General features: G+C 38.8%; 1 protein-coding gene across 1 annotated transcript in view; it reads left to right on the plus strand.

Moving 5' to 3' along the window:
- LOC150088345 (uncharacterized) overlaps nt 1-26223 on the plus strand; it is a 521190-nt gene that overhangs the window by 225602 nt on the left and 269365 nt on the right. Inside the window, exon 2 of the mRNA XM_090370129.1 lies at nt 9448-10361. Within this exon, the coding sequence (XP_090226255.1) occupies nt 9448-10361 (914 nt within the window). The remainder of the gene's footprint in view (nt 1-9447; nt 10362-26223) is intronic.

Raw genomic sequence — 26223 nt, forward strand, 5'->3', positions numbered from 1 at the left:
ACTCAACTCATTCATCTTGTTCTCACACACCAGGAGGGAATGCAATGATGTGTAGTGTAAATTTTAATACTAATTAAAACTAGGGTTAGTGTGTACTTAACTGTAGCACTTATGGTTTGTTCTTTTTCTCACACGCTTACACTTTTATTCATTCTTCTAGCTCTCATCTCATTTATTCAACTCTTACTTTCTGCACTGCACTCTCTGGGCACCTCAACTTACTGTTATTCTTCAGTTGTGGTGCAGGCCTAGCCGCAAGTTTTTTTTTTTTTTTGCAGGCCAGGGGAGAATGCAGTGATAATGTTGATGTGGTTAGTAAATGTTTGTTGGTACAGTATATATATAAAGTAATGTAAGTTATTTTTAACTTTGTATTCTTTCAGCTAATTACATTTGCTCTTCCACTCATTCCCATTCACTCTCTCTTTCCGTCATGCTAGGTCACTCTTTGTTTCACCAAAACTGCCATTTATTCCCTTTTACCATAATTCCTAGTTCACTCGGTGCCCAGCCTATTCATTGTCTTCCATTCTCATTCATTCATGCTACATTGCGTCACTTTGCTACTAGCCTACTGATATTTTTCAGCTAATCTTCTTCCCTGGATACCTGTAAATCTCCCTCCCCAACGTGGTTTCCTTTGCCTGTTTGATTGGTTCAGTCAAATTTGTTAGGTAGTCTAGTTTTAGTTCTTCTGTCTTTTGTTGCATCTCTGGAATTTCTATAGTTTCTTGATATTTTTCCTTTCCTGCCCTTCTTAATACTGAGGAGGCCAGCTATCCAGTTCATTGCCATTTTCCTCATTAACAGGGGCTTTCTCCCTGAGCACTCTAGTTTCATTTTCGGAGGAGTCTTAAGTCATTGACCAGAATTTTGTCATTATTTGATTTTTCAGTCATAATTTCTGCATTAAATTCACTTTCGTATAAATAAGTCAGTTTCTGACGTTTCAAGTAGTGCTTTGAGGTACTTATTTCCAGTGTAGGCCCACTAGAAATCAGAAATCGCGATTTTCCAGTTTTGGCGGGAAACGCCTGTAGACAAAGAGAACTATCTTTTAACTAAGTATAAGTTAATTCTGTCAGTAGTATTATATTTTCCATACAAAATAACCTTATCACAAGCAGTTTGAAGTATAATATATTCAAATTTTTGGACTTTTGAGATGTACTCAAATCAGTGGCTATGCCAGTGTGCTCGCTACCGCTGAAGTTTTAGCTATCGCGCTGAAGAAAAACAGGCAAATACAATCACAAAAACTATTCTTGCCCGACTTAATTTACTTACCTTCATCTGTGATACTCTTCAAACCTGAAATCCACGTTGTAATACTTGCCTAAATCGAAGATCGCGCAATATCGTCGTCCGCCGTTTATATCAAGTGGAGCTTCGTGCAGATGCGTCCGTACGCTTCCGCGACCTTCAGACTATATATACAGCGAGATCTTAAAGTTTCAATATTCTGAGGACTCTCTCGACTTAAGAAACAGATGAATTGCATCCAAATTTATTCTCGTACCCTGCCGAGTCAAAACATTATGATCACCTAGCTAATAGTATGTAATTCCTGTTCTTGCTGCCGTACGGCAAGGCATGGACTCTATAAGACCTCTGGACGTTGCAGGAGGTATGTTGTACCATGCCGCCAGGATAGTCTCTACCGCGGACTATTTGTAATAGTCGGGGGTAGAGAGGCTTGCCAAAGAATCCTAGTAAAATAACTAGCTAAAATAAAATGTACAAACATTGTGGACAATATTTCTATTGTTAAGACTTTTTTTCTGGAACTGCATAGTTTCTTTCCTTGCTGTAAATATACAGGTTGCTTCATAACATTTGGACTGTACTTTCAGGATTTATTCAGGACTTGAAAATAATGACAAAAGATTCATTCATATTAACGTGTTAGATTCCCCCCCCCTCAGAAAATCGCAGTACAGAGCTAAGCTATTTGAATTTTGAATAATGACTGCGCAGTTTGCAATGCCACTAATAATAATAATAATAATAACTAGGGAGCTTCGCCCCCTGCTCGCCCACCCCCGCGCACGTTTTTCTAAGTAAAATGTAGAGATATACGGAGTAAGTCAAATCTTTTCTACGTAAAAGACCTGTCAAAACGCACTGGTCGATATCTAATCAGGAAATGAGCTAGGTAATTATATACCTGTGCATTTGTAGTGCGCAACATTCTCAAGGTCGAATAAATATCACGGTGAACTCCAGAACGGTGTACGTCCTCCAACATGGCGGCAAGCAAAACAGTGGGAAAGCAGTGGTTGACAAGTTGACTCCCATAATTCGACAAAACGGACAGGAACAAAGCAGTATTGGCAGATGCCAGTGCTTTCCCCGTTCACTGTCCTCCTAAGTTGATATATCTAGGGTGTTTTTCTCCGCATTTGCCACTGTTTTTAAATCGGGAACTCGTTTTTTTCCATTTTAAAACAGCGGGATGGAGGGATAATAAACCCTACTTAAGCTATGCCCTCCTCCTCGACAGCACAAAACAATCAGAAAAGGAAGGTGCCTTCACCTGTCAACTATCGCTGTCTTCCTCGCTTTCGGCCCCGAGTGCCAAGCGTTTCTAGTGATCAGGCGATATCTCTGCGATTATAAAGCAATTTCTAAAGTGATAGTGATACACATTTATAGAGTTTAAAGAAAATTCTCTATTGTACATATATATATATAGTTGCTGAAAAGTACCAGCACAAAGAATCCTAAGAAAGGAAAGACACCTTTCTTTTATTTATTTTCTAGTTCTACTAACTACTAATCAACTTCCGCTTGGTCACTAGGTGGCACCGCTCCTGCCTCCCCGTGGCGGGGCCGGAAACCTGGGAGGAAAAGCTCTCACTCCCAGGGCTAAAAGGAGCAAACATGAATGATCCAAATATCACAACCACAGATCCCAAAGATCCGACTCCTTTGAGTCAGAAAAATGAGGATAATGAGACAAATGTTACCAAAAGACAAAAAAGGACATAACATCGCTTCATGCACCTACCTTTCTAGTCCTTCATTCAACATCAGAACAGCCATTGGGAAAACTGTCGCCATTTGTAATCCAAAAATGCCCAGAAAGTGTAGCTGGAACACCAAAGAATGTCAAGAGACTGAAATCAGGCGACATTTTAGTCGAGACAGCCAGTGCCAAACATGCAGAAAGACTGCTTCAGATGAGAACTTTTGGAGGAATCCCAGTAGCAGTCTCTCCCCATAACAGCCTAAATACATCAAAAGGAGTAATTTCTGAATGGGACCTTATTAGCGTCTCAGAAGAAGAAATTAAAAATGAGCTAGAAGATCAAGGTGTCATTGCTGTGAGAAGGATTAATGTAACTAGAGATGGTATACTTACTCCAACTAGAAATTTGATACTGACCTTTAACACTCCCAAACCACCTACATCGGTAAAGGCCGGATATCTAAATTGTAACATCAGACCATACATTCCGAATCCTCTCCGCTGCTTTAAATGCCAAAAGTATGGTCATTCACAAATGGCATGCCGTGGAGTTCATATCTGTTCCAACTGTGGATCTCAAGATCATACAATCAGAACTGTCCAGCTGAGCAACCGAAATGTCCAAATTGTAAGGGGGATCATTCCGCCTATTCTAAGAACTGCGAATTCTGGAAAAGAGAAAAGCAGATAACGATATAAAGTAGAACACTCCGTCACATACCAAGAAGCTAAGAGAACTGTACTGCCGACTATTTTAAACAGACCTTCCAATGCACAGGTCATAAAGAATCGGCGTACAATAGAGACGCAAACATATTTCACGATTCCCCCAAAGAAGTCTATTTCAGACTGGGCACGAGGTCTACTTATCACATCCCAGCCAAAACAAAAAGAGAAAGTCACAAACACACCACTATCTGTACCTCCAAATGCAAAACACTCAGAAACAAAAGCCACAGAAAAACGTAATATCATAAGCCAGAAGCCAACGGAACAAATGGATACAGAATTGACCAATCAAGCAGAGGAATCAGTACTAGAGATTTTTGCGGAAGAAGAGATGGATACCGGCAAACCATATTTTCCAAAGGAAAAACATAAACTTGGAAAGCTTAAAGCAACAGCTAAGAAACAGTCTGACACTTTCTCCAAAACCAAATAATGGGGATTATAATCCAATGGAACTGCAGAGGTTTCCGCAATAATATACATGATATTTATGATCTGATTGCAGCATACCCCGCTGTGTCTTTGCCTGCAAGAAACATATCTCAGACCTCAAGACTCTCCCACAGTAAAGAACTATATCACGTACCGTAAAGACAGAGTAACAGGCGGCACGACCCATGGTGGTGTAACAATTTTGGTAAATTCACACATTCCTTCCCAAGTTCTTCCAGTAAACACAACCCTTGAGGCGGTTGCAGTACGCATAGCCATTAAATCTCTCATAACCATTATAACAATTTACGTTCCCCCAAACCAAGAATTACAACAACAAGACTTGGAAGATATATTAACTCAGTTACCTCCACCCTTCTGTATACTGGGAGATCTCAACGGACACAGTCCTATGTGGGGAAACACAGCCGTAGACCGGAGAGGAAAACAGATCGAAAAATGGATAGAACAGAATGACTTAACCCTGTTGAATGATGGCACACATACATACACGCATCTTCCATCGGGAAGCAGCACAGCTATCGACCCATCATTATTCTATCCAACATTATTTCCAATACTTGATTGGTCTGTACACAGAGATCCTCTCAGCAGCGATTACTATCCAATAATCATTTCCATGATATCAGGAACCACATGTCAGTCACGTAGAAATCCCAAATGGAAAGTAAATGAAGCGGATTGGGAAAAGTATAAATCCATTGTAAAATTAGATGCAGATATTATCAAGCAAAAACCGTTAGATGCAGCAGTACAATATGTAACAAATAAACTAATCCAAGCTGCTGAGCAGACTATTCCAAAAACATCACCTTCCAACACATCCAAAACCATGATGGAATGAAGAATGTTCACACGCTAAAAGAGAGAGAAATAAAACCTGGAATAATTTCCGAAGATGTCCCACTACAGAGAACCTAGTATTATTCAAAAAGGCACGAGCGCGAGCCAGGTATGTTAGAAGAGCCAGTAGCAAAGCATCCTGGATAAAATTTGCATCTACTTTAACAAGTTCCACACCATCTCAAACTGTCTGGAATAAAATCAGCAAAATGAATGGCAGATACCAGATTAATCCACCTCCAATCCTAAACTGGAACGGGCAAATCACCGCACAGCCTTCAGAAATAGCCAATGCATTGGGCGAAACCTTTGCCAAAATATCAGCAACCACATCATATACTCCTAATTTTCAAATATACAAGGCAAGAATAGAAAAACACAAACTGAATTTTTCCACAAGAAATGACGAACAGTACAACCTTCCGTTAACTTTCCATGAATTAAAAACAGCTCTGTCGCAGACAAAGCAAAGCGCTGTAGGACCAGACCAAATTCATTACATGATGATAAAAGAACTTGACCACCAATCCCAAATGGCATTACTTGAACTGTTCAACAAAATCTTTCTAGAAAACCAGTTTCCAGATAGTTGGCATCATGCAATAATTCTGGCCTTCCCAAAACCGTGAAAGGATCTTTCTAATCCACGCAACTACCGTCCAATTGCTTTAACAAGTTGCCTAGGCAAAGTTATGGAAAAAATCATCAACGCTCGTTTAATGTGGTATTTGAACAGTAATAATCTTCTCGACTCGGCACAGCATGGTTTCAGGAAAAATCGCTCAACACTAGACCTACTTATAAAATTAGAAAACAGTATACGGAATGCCTTCATCCGAAAGGAACATCACGTCATGATCTGCTTTGATATAGAAAAAGCTTACGATACGGCATGGCGTTATGGAATCCTTCAAAACCTATACCTCCTTGGTTTACGTGGACATCTTCCTAAATATATCCAAAATTTCTTGCAACACAGGACATTCCAAGTTAGGCTGCAAACAATCCTTTCAAAGGTTTTCATCCAAGAAGAAGGAGTGCCTCAGGGGTCTGTGCTTAGCACGACCCTGTTCGCTATTAAAATAAATACAATAACCGAGCAAATTCCAAGAATCGTTGACGCAGCTTTATACGTTGACGATTTCAGCATTTCCTATCACTCTCAGAATATGCGAAATATAGAACGGCAGCTACAAGGAACAGTAAACAAAATAAGCAAATGGGCTCAAACAAATGGCTTCCGGATTTCCACACAAAAAACTGCGTGTATACACTTCTGTAGAAAACGAAACCTACACCCTGATCCTGAATTGAAACTTGACGGACATATTATCCCAGTAAGTACCAAGCATAAGATTCTTAGGACTTCTTTTGGATAAGAAACTAACATTCCTTGATCACATTAAACAACTCAGGCTTTCTTGCTTAAAGAAATTAAACATTCTCAAAGTTCTTTCCGCAACAACTTGGGGAGCAGATCGATATACACTTCTCAAACTTTATCGATCTATAGTTCGTGCCAAACTAGATTATGGAGCAGCTGTTTACGACTCGGCTAAACCAAGTGCTTTGAGATGGTTAGACCCCATACACCACAGTGCACTCCGTATAGCACTCGGCGCTTTTCGAACTTCACCTATACAAAGCCTTTATGCAGAAGCCCATGAACCTTCATTGGAGCTTAGACGACAGAACTTGTTATTGCACTATGCCGTCAAGATAAAATCTATCAGTGATCATCCAAATAGAGATTTTCTGTTTTCATATAACTGGGAAAACATATATCAAGCCCATCCACGGATGAATCGACCTGCCAACATCCGTCTGAAAGATTTACTACTAAGCCGAGAGCTTGATTATGACAACTTAGCTACTGCAATTACACAGAGCATTCCACCATGGTGCATAGTTCAACCCATATATGATATGTATTTTCAAACCTGGGGGAAAAACACTCTATCCAGAAAAAACTACCAGCAGTTATATGCAGCATACAAAGAACAATATCCACATCACACTTTCATATATACAGATGGGTCTAAATCAGAGACTTGTGTAGGCGCTGCAATTCATTTTGAGGATCGTACCTTCATCCAACAACTCCCAAAAGAATGCAGTATTTTTACTGCTGAATTACAAGCCATTTCAATGGCTGTAAACCAAATCAAACATAAACAGTTAGCAAACAGCATTATTTTCACGGACTCGCTTAGCTCTGTTACTGCCTTGCAGAACGCAAATACCAAAGGACACCCAATCCTACAACATATCCAATTTTCAGTATCAAAGGTATTACAAAGAAATCACAATATCGGAATCTGCTGGATCCCAGGCCACACAGGAATAACTGGAAACGAAAGAGCAGACAAAGCAGCAAAAGAAGCTTCCACATCTGATTATGCCTTTCATATAATGCCATATACAGATTACAAGTCCTTGATCCACCAAAGCAATATAAAACAATGGGAAAAACACTGGCTAGATCAGACTAACAACAAACTTCGCCTAATAAAAGAAACACTTCGACCATGGTCTACTAGCTTCCGATCGAATAGACAGGAAGAAGTGATCCTCGCTCGATTGCGAATCGGGCATACACATATGACTCACTGTTATCTACTCAGAGGTGAAGACCCCCCCTCAATGCCAAAACTATCAAGTTCCGCTGACTATACATCACTTCATGGTGAACTGTCCAAAATTTCATAGTGAACGTCAAAGAGCCTTTCAATCAATAATGAATAAACAAAACAATCTAATGCTTAAAACAATTTTAGATGACCGGCTAAATATAACCGAAGTTTTCTGCTTCCTTAAGTTAACTGGATACTTTCAAAACATATAAAATTAATAGTACACGTTTTATAGAGAAGCTACATAAATATATATAGCAAAGTCTTGGTTCTGCCATAAACCACAAGTAATGTAAAAAATGCTGATATACAAAACACTCCTTCCTAGGCTAGGCGCATTATGGCCTAAGCTGCTCTTGCGCCAATAGCTTTCAAATAACAACAACAACTTCCTCGCTTTCATCAAAGTACCTGCCGGTGTATACTATACTGGACTTCAGCCAATATCACTATGTAATTATATACCTGCGTTTACATAGGTCACTTAGTAGTAGTAGTAGCAGTGGCATTTGATGCAAGAAAGCAAGTGTATGAGCTTATGCAGCATCAGCCAAAAAAAAAAAAAAAAAAAAAAAATCACACCATTCCCTCCAAATGCCTGTCCAGTTCCTCCTTAAATTTATTCAACCTATCAACTTCCACAACGACAGGTGGAAGTTTGTTCCAGCAATTAATCACCCGCTGGCTAAAGGCAAATTTCCGCACATCTAATCTACATCTGTCTTTTCTTAATTTGAATTTATGTCCCCTTAGGTTCGTAATCTGAACAAGTGGAAGGATTCTGATGAATTCAGCGTGCTCAACCCATTCAAGGCCTTATATACCTCAATCAGATCACCGCGCAGGTGCCTAGTCTCCAGCCACTGCAATTTGCAGAACTTAAAAAAACTGGTAAGAGGATCCTTTCATTTCCCTCACCAATCTTGTTGCCCTTCTCTGTACACGCTCAAGTAAATCTACATCCTTCAAAATGAGGCCACCAGACCTGTACGCAGTACTCAAGGCGTAGCCTGACCATTGCCTTATACAGAGGGACAATCACCTCCTTCTCCCTGCTAGCAAAATTCCTATATATCATTGACAAAACCCCATGACCTGCCCTTAGGAAAAGGTCTTTTGCTTCGGGTTCCATAATACATGAGGAATATTGTTGCATCCGAAAGAGCAGGACTAAAATATTTAACTGAAATATTTACAAACTATACAAATATTTAAAATATTTTCAAAATACTAAACTATAGTATTTACCAATATACAATATTCATTAATATACAAAAAAACGCTACAATGGAACATCAAATGTTAGACAGTGAATCACGTGCACGAGGTTCGTGAACGTTATGGAGACAGCTGTCAATAATTAATTGTATTTGTAGTGATGTAATTGCCTCGCCCTCTTCTCCCATTGGCTCGAATAAATATCATTAGGAGGAAAACTTTTAATGTATAGATAGATAATCAAATACAGTACTACTACTACTAAATAAATATGAATAAGCAAACCGGACTAAACACTTTACTTATGTGTCTGCTTATTTATTTTTCCTGCTTATTCTTATTTATTATTATTATTTTTTTAACCATGGAAAGTCCACAGCCATTTTTTTTTAAATTCATACATAGCTCCATAGTTCATTAGAATCGGACCCATGTTCATATCAATTTTTTTTTCGTTGTTGTCAGGTCCTCAGTCGATCCTGAAAGTACTGCCGACATATTATATTAACTATTAGTTCATTAAAGTTCTGTCGTTTTAGTGATTAAGAAATCATATGGTTTTTTGAAACTGTTGCTAATTTAATATTGTTATTTTTACAGGTTCTTCAGTCGATATAACCGCTATTTTGTTGGACATGTATGATATCCGTGTGGCAAGGAACAGGATAAAAGACAGCGGACAGGAGGCTAAAACCGTATCATCTTCCTTCAACTTGTCCGTGCAAGAAAACACTTCTACCAACATTTGTGATAAGCAGCTTTCTAGAATAAATTCCATACCTTTCTATCAGGGATCTGGAAAAATCGCCCCTTCTAGCTATAGCAGCAATGAGTGTACTAAATTAACCCCAGATGATTATGGTCCGCAGTTTACAAAATTAGTCTCTTCTTGTTCTGATCAACGTCCTAGGGCAACTTCAGATTATTACAGTCAAAACTCTAGGCTGTCTTCTTTGTCAGAGAATAATCTGTCTTTCACGAAAACTACATCTTTGAGTGATTGTATACAGAAGGGATGTACACACAACGAAGTTGCACATCCAAATTATAATTATGGTGCCTTTATAAACACCACTAGTTCACTCTCTGCCGAATCGACATATAAACCGTCGATAGCAAACCCTGTCTTTTCAAGTGAAAGAAAACGACCTTTAAGTACTAGTTCTATGTCATCTTCATCTTCTTCTTCCTCATGCTCCTTACCCCGTAGTAGGAGAGACAGTAAAAAAATGTATCTTGCCAGTATCGAAAGTCTTGACGATGATGAATTCGGTGAAGACTGTGCAGCAGTATCATTGTCATCAAGGAATAATTCCTCTCCAGAGAGGGAAAGGGTGAATTCTGCAGCCATGTCGGAGGGATCACAAAATGGATACAATGACACCATGGGTTCATCATACTCCATTTGTCCACTAGGATATTGCGATTCGAATCTCAGTCGTACTGATAGAGTAATCCTGGAGATTTTAGACACAGAGAGGACTTATGTACAGAATCTCCAAGAGATTATTGAGGTAAGATTTCTCACGTAAATTGATTTCCATTTGTAAATATAATTATTTTCATTAAATGTTTGTTTTATCAAGATGTTCCGCCGGGTGTGAGCATATCTGGTAGCAAAACAGTAATTGGATAACGAAAGGACTCAGTTAAATACTGGGGCGTAGCACTAATCAAATATTGTAAAATATTTATCCTACGTTTACAGGAAACTATATTTCTTCTTCAGCATGCAGGACTCCACCGAAAAATGGAATATTTAATAAAATAAATAAATAATTAGTATTACCAGTGACAAATGATGCAAGTAAGTATTCTTATACGTCAGTCGAACACACACACCTAATCTTTTCATTTCCTGTAATAATTTATAAATAAATTTTCTGTTTATACTCCGGGATGACCAAACGGTCAGAGGAGTTCACAAGATGGACAGAATACAAGAAACAGCACCGTATTTAGCGGTCACGGGCTTGAATCCCGGTCACTCAAGGCACGTGTACTTATGCACCCGTGTGCCTGACCACTCGGCTACGGCGGCTTTCTAAAACTTATTCAAATTATCTTCATACAGCCCTCCTTTTTCAACTTATATTCAGTCCCTTCTGTGTATTGTATGATTGTCATCATAATTTTTATCCAATCCATAAACACTTCAATCAGGTCTCTCGCAGGTTGCTAGTTTCAAGCGCTGCAATTTCCAGAGCTGTAGTATTTTATGAGAAAAGAGGGTGATCTCATAATTATGATCAAAGGATGTTGTTGTTGTTGTTATAATGGGCGCGATGGTCCAGTGGTTATGATACCGAACTACTAGCATGTAACAACTCAACTCTCAGGATGGAAATTCATGAAATTTATATTTGGACCTTTTAGAAAGATTTGTTGAACATTCCAAATATCATTAAAACCGGACTAATAGAAATTTTACAGTTGTTATTTCTTTGTTCGTCCGTCTGCATGTAATAACTCTTCCCAGTGGATAGATTTTAAAGAAATTTTATATTTCGCTCTGTAAGAAGGATTTGTCGACCCTCCCTGTGTTTCTTTAAAATCACACCAGTAGAATTCTAGCAGTTATTATTTAGTTTTTTTTTTGTAATATATATCACATGGGCTATCCATATACTGTAGTTGAAGCACTGGATATTATGCTTGCTGACATGCGCAGAAACGAAATTTTCTGTTTTTGCGAATAATAGTGCTTTTAGCTGCAAATCGTGAATTATTAACCTTTGCTAACGCGACTGAAATGAAATGCTCTGAGCTCTTAACTATCTCCCCCCCCCCTTTTTTTTTTTTTGTAATGAACTTATATTTCGCAGCAGGTGCAAATTTTCTGAAATCTATGCTGTTGCCTGCACACTTTTAAATCTGTTCCTGCTTTGCACATCTCTTTCGCACTGTTCACTATGTTGGGAGGGGTATTCAAATATGTATGTGTGTTAGGTAATGTTTGCTTTTTTTTTTCGGTATCACCTCTCAGATGATTGATTTTTACTGAACAGCATAATTATTCTCATTTTAATCGATGGATTTTAGCTGCAGCTATTCAGCAAGCCGGCAACGTTGCCACAAGCGGACGGTAGCAAACAGAAGATTGCTAAATTTCCATTACATTCCATTGTTAGGTGCCGCAATAGATGTTTTCACATAAAAAAAAAAAAAAAAAAAAAAAAAAGTGCACACCATGAAACGTATAAACATTGTCATACTCCTGAACTTGAAACATTAATTCCATGAAATATTATAATTCAATAAAATATAAAATATACATAATACACATATAAAATATTAATGTATACACAATTATACATTAATACAGATACACATGGATATTTCTTTTAACAAATATTAACAGTATCTAACCTATACATTCTCACTGGGTAGAAAACACATTCTAACAGGCCGGTCTCACTTGGATTAATCGCTGTCAGTACATGTCACAATGGCCGACCGGGCTAGCCGGGTAGGTAAAGTGCCTGCCCGGCAACCCAAAGGTCGCGGGTTCGATTCCTGCCTCGGGCTTGGATCAAAGTACTGCAAAAACCTTGGGAGGTGCATTATGGCCAGAGAAGCCAATGCGCCAACAACTACCAAAAAAAAAAAAAAAAAAAAAAAACATGTCACAATCAAATATGCATCCTGGTCTAAGTGGAGGGGGTAACAGTCAGGATAATCATACAATGGTTGCTTCTGGTCTCAAAAACTTTTTGAGCAAACACAGAGAAGACCATGTAATACGTTTCATCTAAGATTCGTAGCTGTTCATCTCTGCGGTTTATCAGTCCAATCTTGGACATAAGTCTATATCTGTGGAATTGGTAATTGGGGCAGTCATAAAGGATATGGGCCCAAATCGTCATTAGCTGCACAGGTACATTTAGGATACTGATTGAGACCTTGTTGTCACAATCTTGCGTTTGGGGGATCTATGTCCTGTTTTTTTTTTTTTTTTTTTTATTATGAAAAACCCCAAACACGAAAGTATCAAAACCTATAGTACTTAGTACCGTGCATGGGTTGAAGGAGAAGTATGGGGGGAGGGGATGCCGGAAACTTTGCTCTAGAGACTAAACATGGGTTTCACCACTTCAAGCCTACAATAAGCAAAGTGGTGGTATTTCACCGGTTGATGAAAGTCATCTACCACCTAGAATTTAGCAAATATGTGGCATAGAGCCCTGGGACAAACCAGGGTGAGTGGCTTTTGGAGAAAATAGGGTTACCCGAGGTATGAACTTCCTAGTGACTTCCCCTTTAGGTATCTGTTCCCACGTACTCTGCTGTTTCTGATAGAGTGTGGTTTCTCTCGTATTATTTTTCTTGTGTGATATCAGCCTCAAGATTTATGGTAAACCCTAAGATGTTAGTTGGGATTAGCTTTTTGAGTCTATAGTTGAGTCCTCTTTTAATTATTTTTAAGTCCAGTGGTAGTGTTCCTGCCAGGACCTGCAGAGCAGGTGTTCAGACAGTGCACATGCCCTCATGGTAGTTAAGAACTGAAGTTCAGTTCTGAAAGTTTCTCAGTTCGCTTTTGTTGTTTTAAATCTGGGGAGACTATGGACAATTATGCCTGACACGTGATGTGTTTTTATGCAGGTTCATCATAATATGGTTATGATCGCTCGTGGTCCACTCTGTGTTGACATACCATCCAGTGATTCTTCTGCTGAGTGCTCTTGTGGATAAGGTAATATCAATAAAAGATTGGCCCCTAGAGGTCACACAATTTGGAGGATGCCCCTGTGCTCAGGATCTGCAAATTATGAGCAAGGATAAGACCCTCAAATTACTTACTCTCCTTTGGGACAGGTGGAGGGGTTGTTCCATAGAGTAGATTTAGAGTTGGAGTCTGTTGCGATTAGATCAGTGTCTCTGAGTTAATAATGGTCTAGTACAGGTAGTTGATGTACGCGTCCATTGGTTTGGCCTTGTCTGCATTGGCAATAGAAACATTAGGTGAATCTTACCAATGCAGTCACTGGCAGCCTAAGAGGTGCAGAGGCCGCTGTATATGACTAATCAGTGATGGCTGTTGCTGCCCAAACACGGCAATAACATTATCTCCTTGTCCAACTGTAAGTGTGAGATTTTATTATTCTGCTAGTCGGAGAGAGTCCTTTAATTACCCCTCTATAAGAGTACAGTTCCTACAGAAACAAGAAGTAACTTCTTGCTTCTGCAGGAACTCTATTTCTCTAGTATTATTGTGTTGATCTGCCCAATAAAATCAGAGATGTGTGACATCTCATTGAATCTGTTTTTTGTTTTAGGGTTTCTATGGCTCTTGCATACTCTTGGTATTTACTGTCTCTGAATAGTGGTTATATTGCTTATGTTTTAATTTACAGTTGAGACAGGTGGGGTTTTCTCTTTGTTGGGGCAATCTGACTGTTTGTGCTCAATTTCTCCCCAGTGGCCACAGGTGTGATCATCTTGCCTGCAGAATTTAGCTAAATAGCTCAGACATTTGGACAAATGGTCCTTAGTGCTACGGGCAGTCCAGCCAATGTATATCTTATTTTTTGTTGGAGAAGATCCCTTCTCATGCTACCTGTGGTCTCCATTATAAAATGCTTCGTTCTCTTTTATGTGGGTTTTGTCGCATAGTCGTCCTGCTTCTAGGTATAGTCTTGCAGGTTATTATAGTATAGGTCTTCTAGCAATCCATCAGTTGTTATGTCCTAGGGCAGGTCACAGATAGCAAGAGTTGGGCCAACTTTTTAGGAATCTCAAGCTGCATGTGGTTTGGAAATTTTGGCGTTCCTTAATTTTATTTAGCTCCACCTGCGTAACTGCTTCAAAAATTATGCCCGTATTTCTGATTTTTCAGATGCTCTTGATCTTGATGTGTTTCAGGTTGGTGTCCAGTTTAGTTGTTATGTCTGATTTGATTTCCTCACTTGTTTTTGTTGAATCGGCATCCATAGGATTGACTGATGTTATGGGATTTGTTCTTTTGCATGTTTCTATCCTTGGAGTTGTTCCTCTTCACAGCAAGTACAGGTATATCGTTTGTTCTTATTTGTGCATAAGACTGTTTGTATTTGGGACGCTTGTAGTTCTTTTTGAAGTCTTTCCTCTTTCTCTTCTAATCTTCTTTTGAGTGTTTCATTCTCTATGAGACTTCCACTATGAGATGTTCCATCTGGCTGCAGGCTTCCTAGATGTCTAAGACTGCCGCTTGAGTCAGTCTGGAGCCATCTTTGAGTGTCTCAGCCAATTCACAGGGCATAGATTCTGTTTAAATCTGACTTGTCCAGGTCTTTGTGGACCGTTTGGTGAAGATTGCGGGATAATCTCAACTCTTGGTTATTATCCTCCTCAGAGCTGCAGATAGACCTCACCAGTGAAACGTTGTCCATACGCACCTAGTTCTTGTCAGCAAAACATGCTCCATATTAGAGGCGCCTCCGTAGCCAGGTGGGAAGGAGCAGCAGTGCGTAGCACACTCTTCTTGATTAGACCGGGGTTCGAGCCCGTCACCACCAAATACGGAGGATGCGGAAAGGTCAGGGAATGACCACCGCATATCTCGGAGCAATATGGCCTTAGTTGCTAATGCTCCTAAAAACCAAATAACAAACAAACAAACAGCTCCATATTAGGCAACCATTGCCACCCGCCTGGATAGTGTGAATCATGCACAATGGGTCCATGACTCACGAAGCCCGCGTCGGCGTGTTGCATCAGATATTTTGACTCATCCGACTAGCACACTAATTTCTAGTCCTCCAGTGTCCAGCCAGCGTGTTTACATTGCACCATTTGCCGTCGATGATGATGATTAGTGGTGACGCGAGGGTGTCTCTTAGGTCTGTTCTGGAAACTCATACGTCTGAGTGTGCGGCGCATCGTCATTTGGGTTATTGTTCTTGCATTCACCATATTACAGTGCTATATCAGCTTTGGTTAGCTGACATAGCAATACACAGTGACTTACCGTTGAGTCTGTACAACCGCGCTGCACCCTTCGCTTACCACGAATATCCAACTTGAGTAATCCTTTATAGTTCTGTCGGCGGGAGGCCATTCTTTGTACACCTTAACCACAGTGGGCTGTGAGCAACCGACAAGACATGCCTTTTCCGATATAGAAGCATCCAACGCACGAGCTCCCACAATCAAGCCCTTTTCGAAACTCCGTGAAATCTTTACACGTCCCGTAACTGCTGCTTTATCACTTTGTCTTACACGACCAGATGTAGATTACCACTGTTCTCTCGTACAAAGCTGTCTATTTTTTATTTTTTTTTTTGTTGCTAAGTTATGCAGCATAGTCCACATTTCGGATTTGGTAGTCATAATTCAGTGATCACTGAATATAATTGGCATTCATTCTCAATTAAGTTATTCATCCCCTTCCCTATTTAACTTTTAACTTACATTTTTTCTACTCTCCATCACCAAAAGAATTTCTTAATTCACTTTACAATGCAAATCAAGTACCAATCGAAATCCATATATCATTCACTGAGTAACCTCCACCAGTCATATATTTAAACTTTCATTAGACGTATGTATTGATTAAGACGTATAAGCAGTATTCATTATACTGTTCAATACTAATTAAGAAAAAACTAAATCCTTTTTATTCGAAGTTCAAATAAAAATAACGAATAATGCATTCTCCAACGAATAACAATTAACTTGAATAAGGAATAATTGAATAGTGAATAATTGAATAGTCAATAATTAAATAAAGAATAATTTTTATTCAAATATTTATTCGAATGAACATGTATTTAAATAATGCCTAACTTTGCATTCCAGACACTGTTGTGCGTGAATGCCCTAACAGGAAGATAGGTCCGTGATCTCTGCACTGTACGCCTGGTGCTTGAAATTATTTCTACTCTTGTGCTGCTGTTGACCGATTCTCTCACTAAATTTCGCTTGCGCGTACACACATCATCTCTCGGTATCTGACTGGCTGTCTTATATGGTCTGGTACCGACACATACTCAAAGCGATCGATTCCTTGGATGATGATGCACCCATCATTCAAGAATGAATTTGATAATGTATTTTTTTACAGTAAGTTGCAACAGGCTTTTTAAATTTTTCATATCGATTCCTCTCTCTCTGATCATATTTCCGAATCCTGACCCTTTCTGTTCGCGTTCTTGTTCTTCACTGAGATACGTCCTCCATCTCCTCAGTCACCAGTACACGTACACAGAAGCCACTGTAATTCTAGATGTTAAGCATCCTTTTAGACATGGTCGTATATTTACATGCGGCAGAACCATCATTTTTAACCGAGGAGATGTTTTTCTATTGCTTGATTTCCTGTGTGTCGGTGGTATATGAAGAGATAGGAAGAGCTTGTTTAGGAGTGGTGAAATCTGTGAATAGAAAGCAAGTGCTGTTGGTTATTGACAAGCTCGTCTTCTGCTTAATGAATAGGAAACTCTATCTGTCTTTGAAAGCAGTCGTTCCTGTTATAGTAGCTCCCAGTACATTACTATCTGTGTTATGAATCCATAAACCTACTTCCATTTGTGTTTTCTCTGTAAATATCGTCCTTTTTTTATGACGAAGCGTCATAAAAAAATACAAAATACCTGAAGTCAATAACACATGCGTTATGTTAAGTAACACTTAACTCAGTGGAAACCATGTCGGCCGTATGGAATCTGTGTGTATATAAATTAAAAACAAAAATAAATAAATAATAAAGCTGGATGAAAAAAATCGATCCTGTGCATATTTCAAACTAGGCGTGTTCATTTTTAATGCTCAGTTCTTCAGTTTTAATTCTAGTTATAATAAAAGAATTGAGTTGGAATCAACTGTATTGGAAAAAGCTCTTGCAGCTCGGGAAGTGGATACATGAATAATTCTTGTCTGCACCGACCAGACACTAGAAGAGGTTCCCAAACTTTCTCGGTTCACGGCTCCCTTAGTGCCTTAATAATTTTTCACGGTGCCCCTAAGCCAAAAGAAATACTTAACAGTTCGGTTTATTAAGTATTTATGTCCTAACAACTTAGTAACCGTTTGAAAAAATAATACACATAAATTGCAAGGAAAAATAATATTTTTATTACATTCTTAAATAATCACAATTACTCACAAATTTTTTCCTTCGAAAATTTAAAATATCCCACCCCGCGGCGACGCGGCACACAGTTTGGGAACCGAGGTATTATACCAAAATTGTTAAAATCAAATTAACACCGAAATTTAAAATGTTAATATCCTCAGGATCTGAGAGGTGCCGGATTTTAAAGACGTATACCTAGTGATGGAGCAGTTTTGAAGAATCAACTTTCAGTGAATAAATATTCTGTTTATACTCCGGCACGACAACCAGGTCAGTAGAGTTTACAATAAATCGTCAATACAAATATTTATCGTATTTAGTAGTCACGGGCTTGAAGCCCGGTCCACTCAAGGAACGCGTGGTATGCACTCTCGCTCCTGGCCACTGGGCTACGTCAGGCTGTTAACGTTAAAAACTAAACTTAATTACATGTGTAAATTACACTGACTAAAACTATAGCAGTAGCATTAAAATATAAATAACTTGAGAGAAAAAATACTTCGAAAAAAAAAAAACACTTCGCAATAGAGAATAAGAAAAAAAATAATTCTTCTTCTTAAGAAGAATTATTTATTATTAAGCATTAATAAGCAAGAATTATTTATTATTAAATTATTAAGCCAAGCATTTTTAAGCATTATTTTTTTTTTATGAAAATTCCAAACACGAGAGGTATAGAACCTATCGTACTTAGTTCCGTGCTTGGGTTGGAGGTTGAGAAGACGAAAGAAGATATTTGTTGACATTAGACTTCAACTTCTGTAGACTGTGATTTTTAATCAAATACGTATGAAGGAAAGTTGTTGCAAAAAACGGCAGCTGAATGAATAAACGAGGAAGATGAAAAGTTAGTTCTGTGAGTTTGAAGGTGGACATTAAATGGACGTTGGCTGGTGACGGCACGTGTTCGAACTGTTTTGAGAGAGAGCGGGAATTATAGACGTCAATTCAGAAGAACAGTGCCCATGGAGAATTAGCCCCCACTGGAGAATTAACTGGAGGTCGGCATTTAAGGAATTGGTAGTGGATATTCGAGAAGTTGAAGCTGATTGAGCAGGGCAAGGTTTCTCAAACTAGAAAGTGGAATGCAATGTGATATCATCTGCAAAACTATGGATAGGATTTCCGGTCAATGGAAGAAGGTCATTAATATACAAGAGGAAAAGAGTAGGGGAAAGAACTGAACCTTGGGGGGAGACACGAGCATTAGTGGAGAAGTTAGAAGACAGAAAGCCATCTACCATCACCCTCAGTGAGCAGTCAGAAAGAAACTGGATAACCAATTACAAAAAACAGTTGGGAAACCATAAGATGGAAGCTTGTTTAGAAGACCTTTATGCCAAACACGATCGGAAGTCTTTGAGATGTCAAGAGCAACTGCTTGTGTTTCGCCGACTTTTCCATTGAATTGTCCGTAAATGGGTAACATATGCCAGAATATCACCAGTGGATCGACATTGACGAATCCATACTGGCGATCGTTGATCAGATGGAATGATTCTAGGTAGTTTAAGAATTAGCGGTTAATTGATTTCTCCATTGCTTTAGAAAGAGTAAAAGTAATTGCAGCGGGACGATAATTGGATGGGAGGGATTTGTCAACCTTTATAGGAACTGGCTGGATATGAGCAAATTTCGAAGCAGAAGGAAAAACACCTTTGGAATAAGAAAGTGAAAAAAGGTGGCAAACAACAGGAGTAAGTTCGGGAGCACAGGTTTTGAGAACAAGTGGAGAAATACCATCAGGACCACCTGGAGCTTTCTTAGCATCAAGATTCGTCAAAATCCTTCTGACATCCTTTTAACGGAAGACCACAGGAGGCATTGAATAGAGCGTGTTGGGAATGGTGAGACGTGTTTTACCAAGATCATTAATACATGAGTTGGAAAAAAAATGGGATGCTAGCAGGTCAGCTTTATCCTTGGCTGAAGTGACAACAGAACTATCTGGTTTTGACAGAGGTGGGGAGCAGAGATGGGCAAAAGTTGCGGCCGATAGCTTTGGAAAGAGACCAGAATGCTCGGCTACCATTAGGGTAAGAAGCAAGTTTTCTGCTCTTAGCCTGTTCAAACTCTGGTTTGGACTGATTAATAACTGTTTTACAATTGTTGCGAACTTTGGTGTATGCAGTAAATGAAATTAAATAATTGGAAACAAGCCAATTACGATATGCAAAATTGTTCTCTTGAACAGCCTTAGCACATTTATTAGAAAACCAAGGTTTAAATAAAGGATGAGATTTTAAAGTGGAGTGTGGAATAAAGGATTCCATTCCTACGAGAATAATTTCACTGACACGATCTGAGGAAAAGGAAAAGAAGATAGGAAATCTCGCAGGTCATCCCATTTTACATTCTTGTAATACCAAACAACACGAGGTTGGGAACAGCCATGAAGTAAAGGCTCCATTGGAGAAAAGACGATCATCAAGTTGTGATCTGAGGTGCCTAAAGGACCATTCACTTCGACCGTGTACTTAGAAGGGTTGTTTATGAGAAAAAGATCAAGCGTGTAGGCTGTATGGTTAGGATTGTCCGTTATTCTGGTAAGTAAATGGATAATCTGTGCGAGGTCATTAGTAATTGCAAAAGCCTCAGCATCTCGACCAGCTGGGTCGGCGTGACTAGAAAACGGAAGCTAGCTGGAGCCGTGAACATTAAAATCACCAAGGAAAATTACCTCACTTGTTAGAAAGTTGGACTGGAGAAAGCCAAGTTGCAAAGAGAAGAAGTCAAAGATCTCTAAGTGATTAGTGGAGTTGGCAGAACGGTAGAGACAACAGATGAATTTGACAGAATGAGGTAAGAGATTTTAAAGAAGGTCGAAAAGAGGAAATTCCAAATTATCAAGTCTCTGATAGGGAATATCGGAACGGACATATGCACAAGTGTGTGTGTGTGTGGGGGGAAATGTTTTTTATTTTACTTGTCTTTATTTTATTTTATTCCTTTATTCTTTTCCTACTCCTTTACTTTATAGTCTTATTTAATTAATTCTTCACTAAACTCTACTATGCCCCCCTTTAATTCCCTCCCACATAGCACCTGACTTGTTAACTCCCAGAAGATTCTAGGCCCTAGGGGGTTTCTGTAATAATATATTCCTCTCACAGACTATTGGCTCAGTGTTCAGAAGGACTGACACAACTCATATATGAACTATATACAAATTTGTTTATTAACATTATTTACAAATATAGGTAATTGATGGCAGTGATCATAATACCGTTGATCTATATCAAGCAAATAATTATATAATGTATGCAATATTGATTAGAGTAATTAATACAATCACGTCAGTTTTTTAATGTCACTTGGATAGATGTCAAACCTCACGTCCAGGATTTTGTCTCACTTGTCACTCATCAATATCCAAGCCGTTGATTTCCCACAAAGGAGTAACATGAGTACATAATGCATATAGGTATAATTTCTTGTGATTATACATAAACATTCTTCTTAATATCATCTCAATTAACCCCTTTCCAAAATATAGGTAATGAGCAACCTCTAGGCTAATGACAATATATATCTTGTACTTATATATATATTTATGTATTCCTACTGTTCTGTATTTTATCTTAAGACTTAGATCAACATTCTATCTCTCTCTCTCTTATACTCTTTATTACATATGTATTTTATTTGGATTGCTCATTATTCTTCTTCATGGTTAATACAATTCTTCTTCTGCAAAACGACAGTCAGCAGTTTTTAAATTTTTAAAATCGATCAATATATATACACTCATACGAAATATACAATTTGCTTTTATCATTATACTGATTTTATGTATTGATATATCTGTGTATATATATATATGCAACTTTAGACGAAGTAACCTTTTTTAAAACTAACAAGTCTAATCTTTTTTGAATTTTATTCTTTCCATGGCGCACTATAACCTTGCTGTTTTTGCGCCACAAAAATCAAAATCAACCAACTCAACAAATTTTTCTGCAATTTAAAGTCCACTTTACAAATTATTCTAGGCTAGTCTCACCCTATCACAACCAAATTACCTGTTAATGGAATGTACATTGGTTCTTGGTTCTCTCAGGTATTTCTTGGTTCTCTCAGGTAAATATCAGCATCTAGTGGCTAATTGCGCCACTTCTCTATTTCAGTAACATTATACAAATTAACATATAACTCTACCTGCACTATAGGTTAACCCGTCCAAAACTATTACTTTCCCTCCACTAATTAATCAGTAAATAAACCATAACTACGAACAATCCTTCGTTAAACTATTTCTGTGATATTTCTTTTCTTATCTATAGAACATGCATTGAATTAACTGTATATTTCCCTAACATCTCACTTAATAATTATCTAATCTTCCCTGCAGTCCTTTGCAATTACATAGAGGTACATACGTTGTTTAATCACTTACTTCTGAGGATTTGAATCCTCCCGCTAATAGAATGTTCGGCCTGTGACTATCGGCTCAGCATCGGGGTTCACCATCAATCAGAAAACGCTCTTCTTCGATTCCGGAACTGCCATCGTCTGGTTTTAGCTGTTACCTCGCTTGCACAGTTCCGCTCCGTCGGTTCGGGGCTACTATGTTTCATCCTCAGCTTTGCTCCCTCCATTCGGGCTGCTTCTGCATTCCACTCCCAGCTTTGCTCCCTCCATTCGGGCTGCTTCTGCATTCCACTCCCAGCTTTGCTCCATCCATTCGGGCTGCTGCTGCTGCATTCCATTCTGAGCTTTGCCCGTCTATTCGTGCTACAAATTCCGCTTACCACCTTTCTGCATTTATTCGGGCTGCCCCTTTTCATTCACGGCTTTCTTATAAACCAGCTACTCAACTGACTGACTTTGTCTCTCTCACTCTCTCTCCAACCCCTTCACTCTCTCTTTATTCTCTCTCTCACCCCTTATTTCTGACCAATCATTAGCTATTTTGCCCCTTTCATCTCCTATCTCATTTGCTCATTCCCATCTATTGTCTTGATATCCAACTTTGTTGCCTGAACTTCCGGCATCCAGAATTTTCTCGAACGTTCTAGAAGGATGACCGGAAGTCTAGAAGTTTCTGGATCTAATTTTTGTGACTTCACATGCTCTTAATCGCCCCATGAAATTAAGTGCACTCCCATTCTCGAATTTTCTCCTCTATCGTGTGCTGTCTCCTTCCCCAAATGGGTTTCGTAACGGTCTATTGTTTGATTAAGGTTGGGGTGCTGCCTTCGCTCAGTATACTTTTACTATGAATTTTTCCAGATCGGTGAACCCATTGTTCCGCGAGTTCGAAACCGCTACCCCCGTTGCTATTTCAATCATAAACTTACTTAGGATAGTAGGCCAAACAAGGGATATAATTCAAGTTGGGAGTGTCTGAACTACAATTTTCAAAATCCATTGTTTTCCAAAACCCCGTATATTACTGAAGACTGACTGTTTGAAATACAAATAATTTTCCAATATTTAAAAAACCACTATTAATAACAGTTGTAAGGACAGGTCCTTACACAAGTACCACCTTTGAGACGAAAGGAATTATAAAGCAAATTTGCATGATATTTTGCATTTAATAGGGTAGTATGGAGAAATCCAATCAATTTTTCGCAGGTAATAATAAAGATTGGTAAGTTTAATTCCTCCCCCACGTTTTAACTATAGCAGAGAGAGAGAGTGTGTCAGTCGCTCATTAGGCATTCTTTTCCATAGCCTGAGTACACAGTGGGAAGTCATATGCTTCCCACTCTTTACTTGAGCTGCCTGTTTTTCTCCCTAGGCATGCACTTGAGAAGCCGTATGATTAGTTAAGATGGCGGCAAAAAAAAAAGATAAAATTGGTTGTGTGGTTACTTAAATTTGTGTACTTTGTGTGCATCAATTAGTCGCCATTTATAGATTAACCATCGATTTACCATTTTTCCAGCTGTACTTATATTGTGCATTTTCAGTGTATCTCTGTGGACCTAAAGTGTCGTCAAACTGATCACTAGCTCATTCAAGTGCTAATATGACTAGCAAAATGGAAAATTATAATTTCTGGTTTCCCCTCTAGATGATCAAATGAAATGAAGGTTTTTAAATGTCATGTGGGGGACGTGACCTTTAAAATCTTTTTTTAAACGGTCTGGTTCCCGCTTACTTCTCCCCCTCCTATCCAGTGGCAGACCTGGTGGTATGGTAGTTTAGCATTAGCATTAGTAGAGGCATATGATGCAAGAAAGCAAGCTTATGCAGCATCAGCCAAAAAAAACGCTCCCATTTCACCCCTCTGTTCGTTCCAAATACCTGTCCAGCTCAGCCTTAAATTTATTTAGGCTATCAACTTTCACAACAGAGGATGGAAGTCTGTTCCACCAACCAACTACCCGCTGGCTAAAGGCAAACTTTCGCACTTCTGTCCTACAACAGTCTTTCCTCAATTTGAATTTATGCCCTCTCAGGTGATTATTCTGAGCAAGAGGAAGAATCCCATCAGCATTGAGCATGCTCAAACCATTCAACGCTTTATACACCTCAATCAGATCACCTCGCAGGTGCCTAGTCTCCAGACACTGTAATTTGCAAAACTTAAGCCTTTCTTCGTAAGAGCAACCCTTTGTTCCATTCACTAATCTTGTTTCCCCTTCTCTGTACTCGTTCCAGCAGCTCTACATCCTTCTTAAAATGAGGCCTCCAGACATATATACAGTACTCAAGGTGTGGTCTGACCATTGCCTTATATAAGAGGATAATCACCTCCTTATCCCTGCTAGAAAAATTCTGGTATATCATTGACAAGACACTATGAGCTACTCTTGCAGACCGTCTGCACTGCTTAGAAAACTTCATATGTGCCTGCACAATTACCCCCAGATCCTTTTCGTTCTCTACAACTGTCAGTGTAGTACCGCAGAGTTGATACGTCACTGTGGGGTTACTGCTTCCAATATGTAGTACTTTACATTTGTCAATGTTAAACTTCATTTGCTACCTCCCAGCCCATCTGCCAAACTTTTCTAGATCCTGTTGCAGCAGTGTACTGTCATTAGTGTCCTTAACAACCATGCCAATCTTCATATCGTCTGCAAACTTGGACATTAAGCTTGATATATCATCATCAATATCATTTATAAATACAGAAAACACTAATGGACTCAACACTGAACCCTGAGGGACTCCACTAATAATATTAGTCCACGATGATCAGTGTCCATTGATTACCACTCTCTGTCTTCTCCCACTCAACTATCCCTTTATCCCTAGCAGCAATTTGCCTCCAATGCCGCACTGCTCCAGTTTGTTCAGCTGTGTTCCATGTGGAACAGTATCAAAAGCCTTTCTAAGATCCAAATATATGATATCAAAGTTATTCCCTGCATCCAGTTCCTTTGTGACCACATCATAGTATCAAATCAAATTGATCAGGCAAGACTTTCCCTTAACAAAACCATGCTGTGTCCGAGCTATAACTGAAGTCCTGGAACAGAAGTTAAACTTACAGGTCTATAATTACCTGTGTCACCTTTTGATCCTCCTTTGTGAATTGGGGTCACATTTGCACATCTCCAGTCCGTGGGTACCTCCCCTGAGTCCAAAGAAGCTCTCATACGTTGCGCCACTGACGATCAGCCACAGTTCCGTAATTTTGCATGGGCAGTTCGTGGCAAGTTACAAAGAATAAGTTATAGCATTAAAAGAGAGATATTCGGTTATAATAAAACTAAAGCGCTATATGGCCTAATGGAAATCATAAAATGTTTGCAGGACTACTTTGTCCTTTCATCTCTTTTTACTGCTAGCAGGATTTAACCTGCATAGTTAATTCAGTGTTCGTCATTCTGACATCAGAACAAACTTGGTTTTTTAACGAATTTTCATGCTATTGCCCTAGTTTCAAACAGATGGCCTCATCAAAAGGTTAACGGGCTATATCTGTTTAAATGGCGAAACACATAAGGTTGTCTTAGCAGCCTGTTTCAGGCTGCTATAGCAGTCTATTTTAGAACTCCGTTCCCTCATCGTATAGCAGGTGGTCTTTAGTAACAACGCTCAGACAAAACAGATAGAAAATAGCTATATCACAACTATCGTATATAGCAGGGGTGGGCAACTTTTTCGTCAGCGGGCCGAATGAAATTTTCGCATCATGATGCGGGCCGGAATAGATTGAACGATTTAATAAAAAAAATCAGAACCTAAAAAATGTTATATTACTTGAATTACCAAATTATTAATGTATTTTTGAAAAAAATATCTGAATGTCCAATTATCATTGAAAATGCGGCATTCGGCATCAATTTTTTTTTTAATTGGCTAATTTTATGGGCTATAAATTATATTAAATTAAAAATTGTAATAATTAGAAAAGGCATAAA

Source organism: Mastigoproctus giganteus, chromosome 3 (genome assembly GCF_048544385.1).
Source record: "Mastigoproctus giganteus isolate SK-2022 chromosome 3, ASM4854438v1, whole genome shotgun sequence".
Lineage (NCBI taxonomy): Eukaryota > Metazoa > Arthropoda > Arachnida > Uropygi > Thelyphonidae > Mastigoproctus > Mastigoproctus giganteus.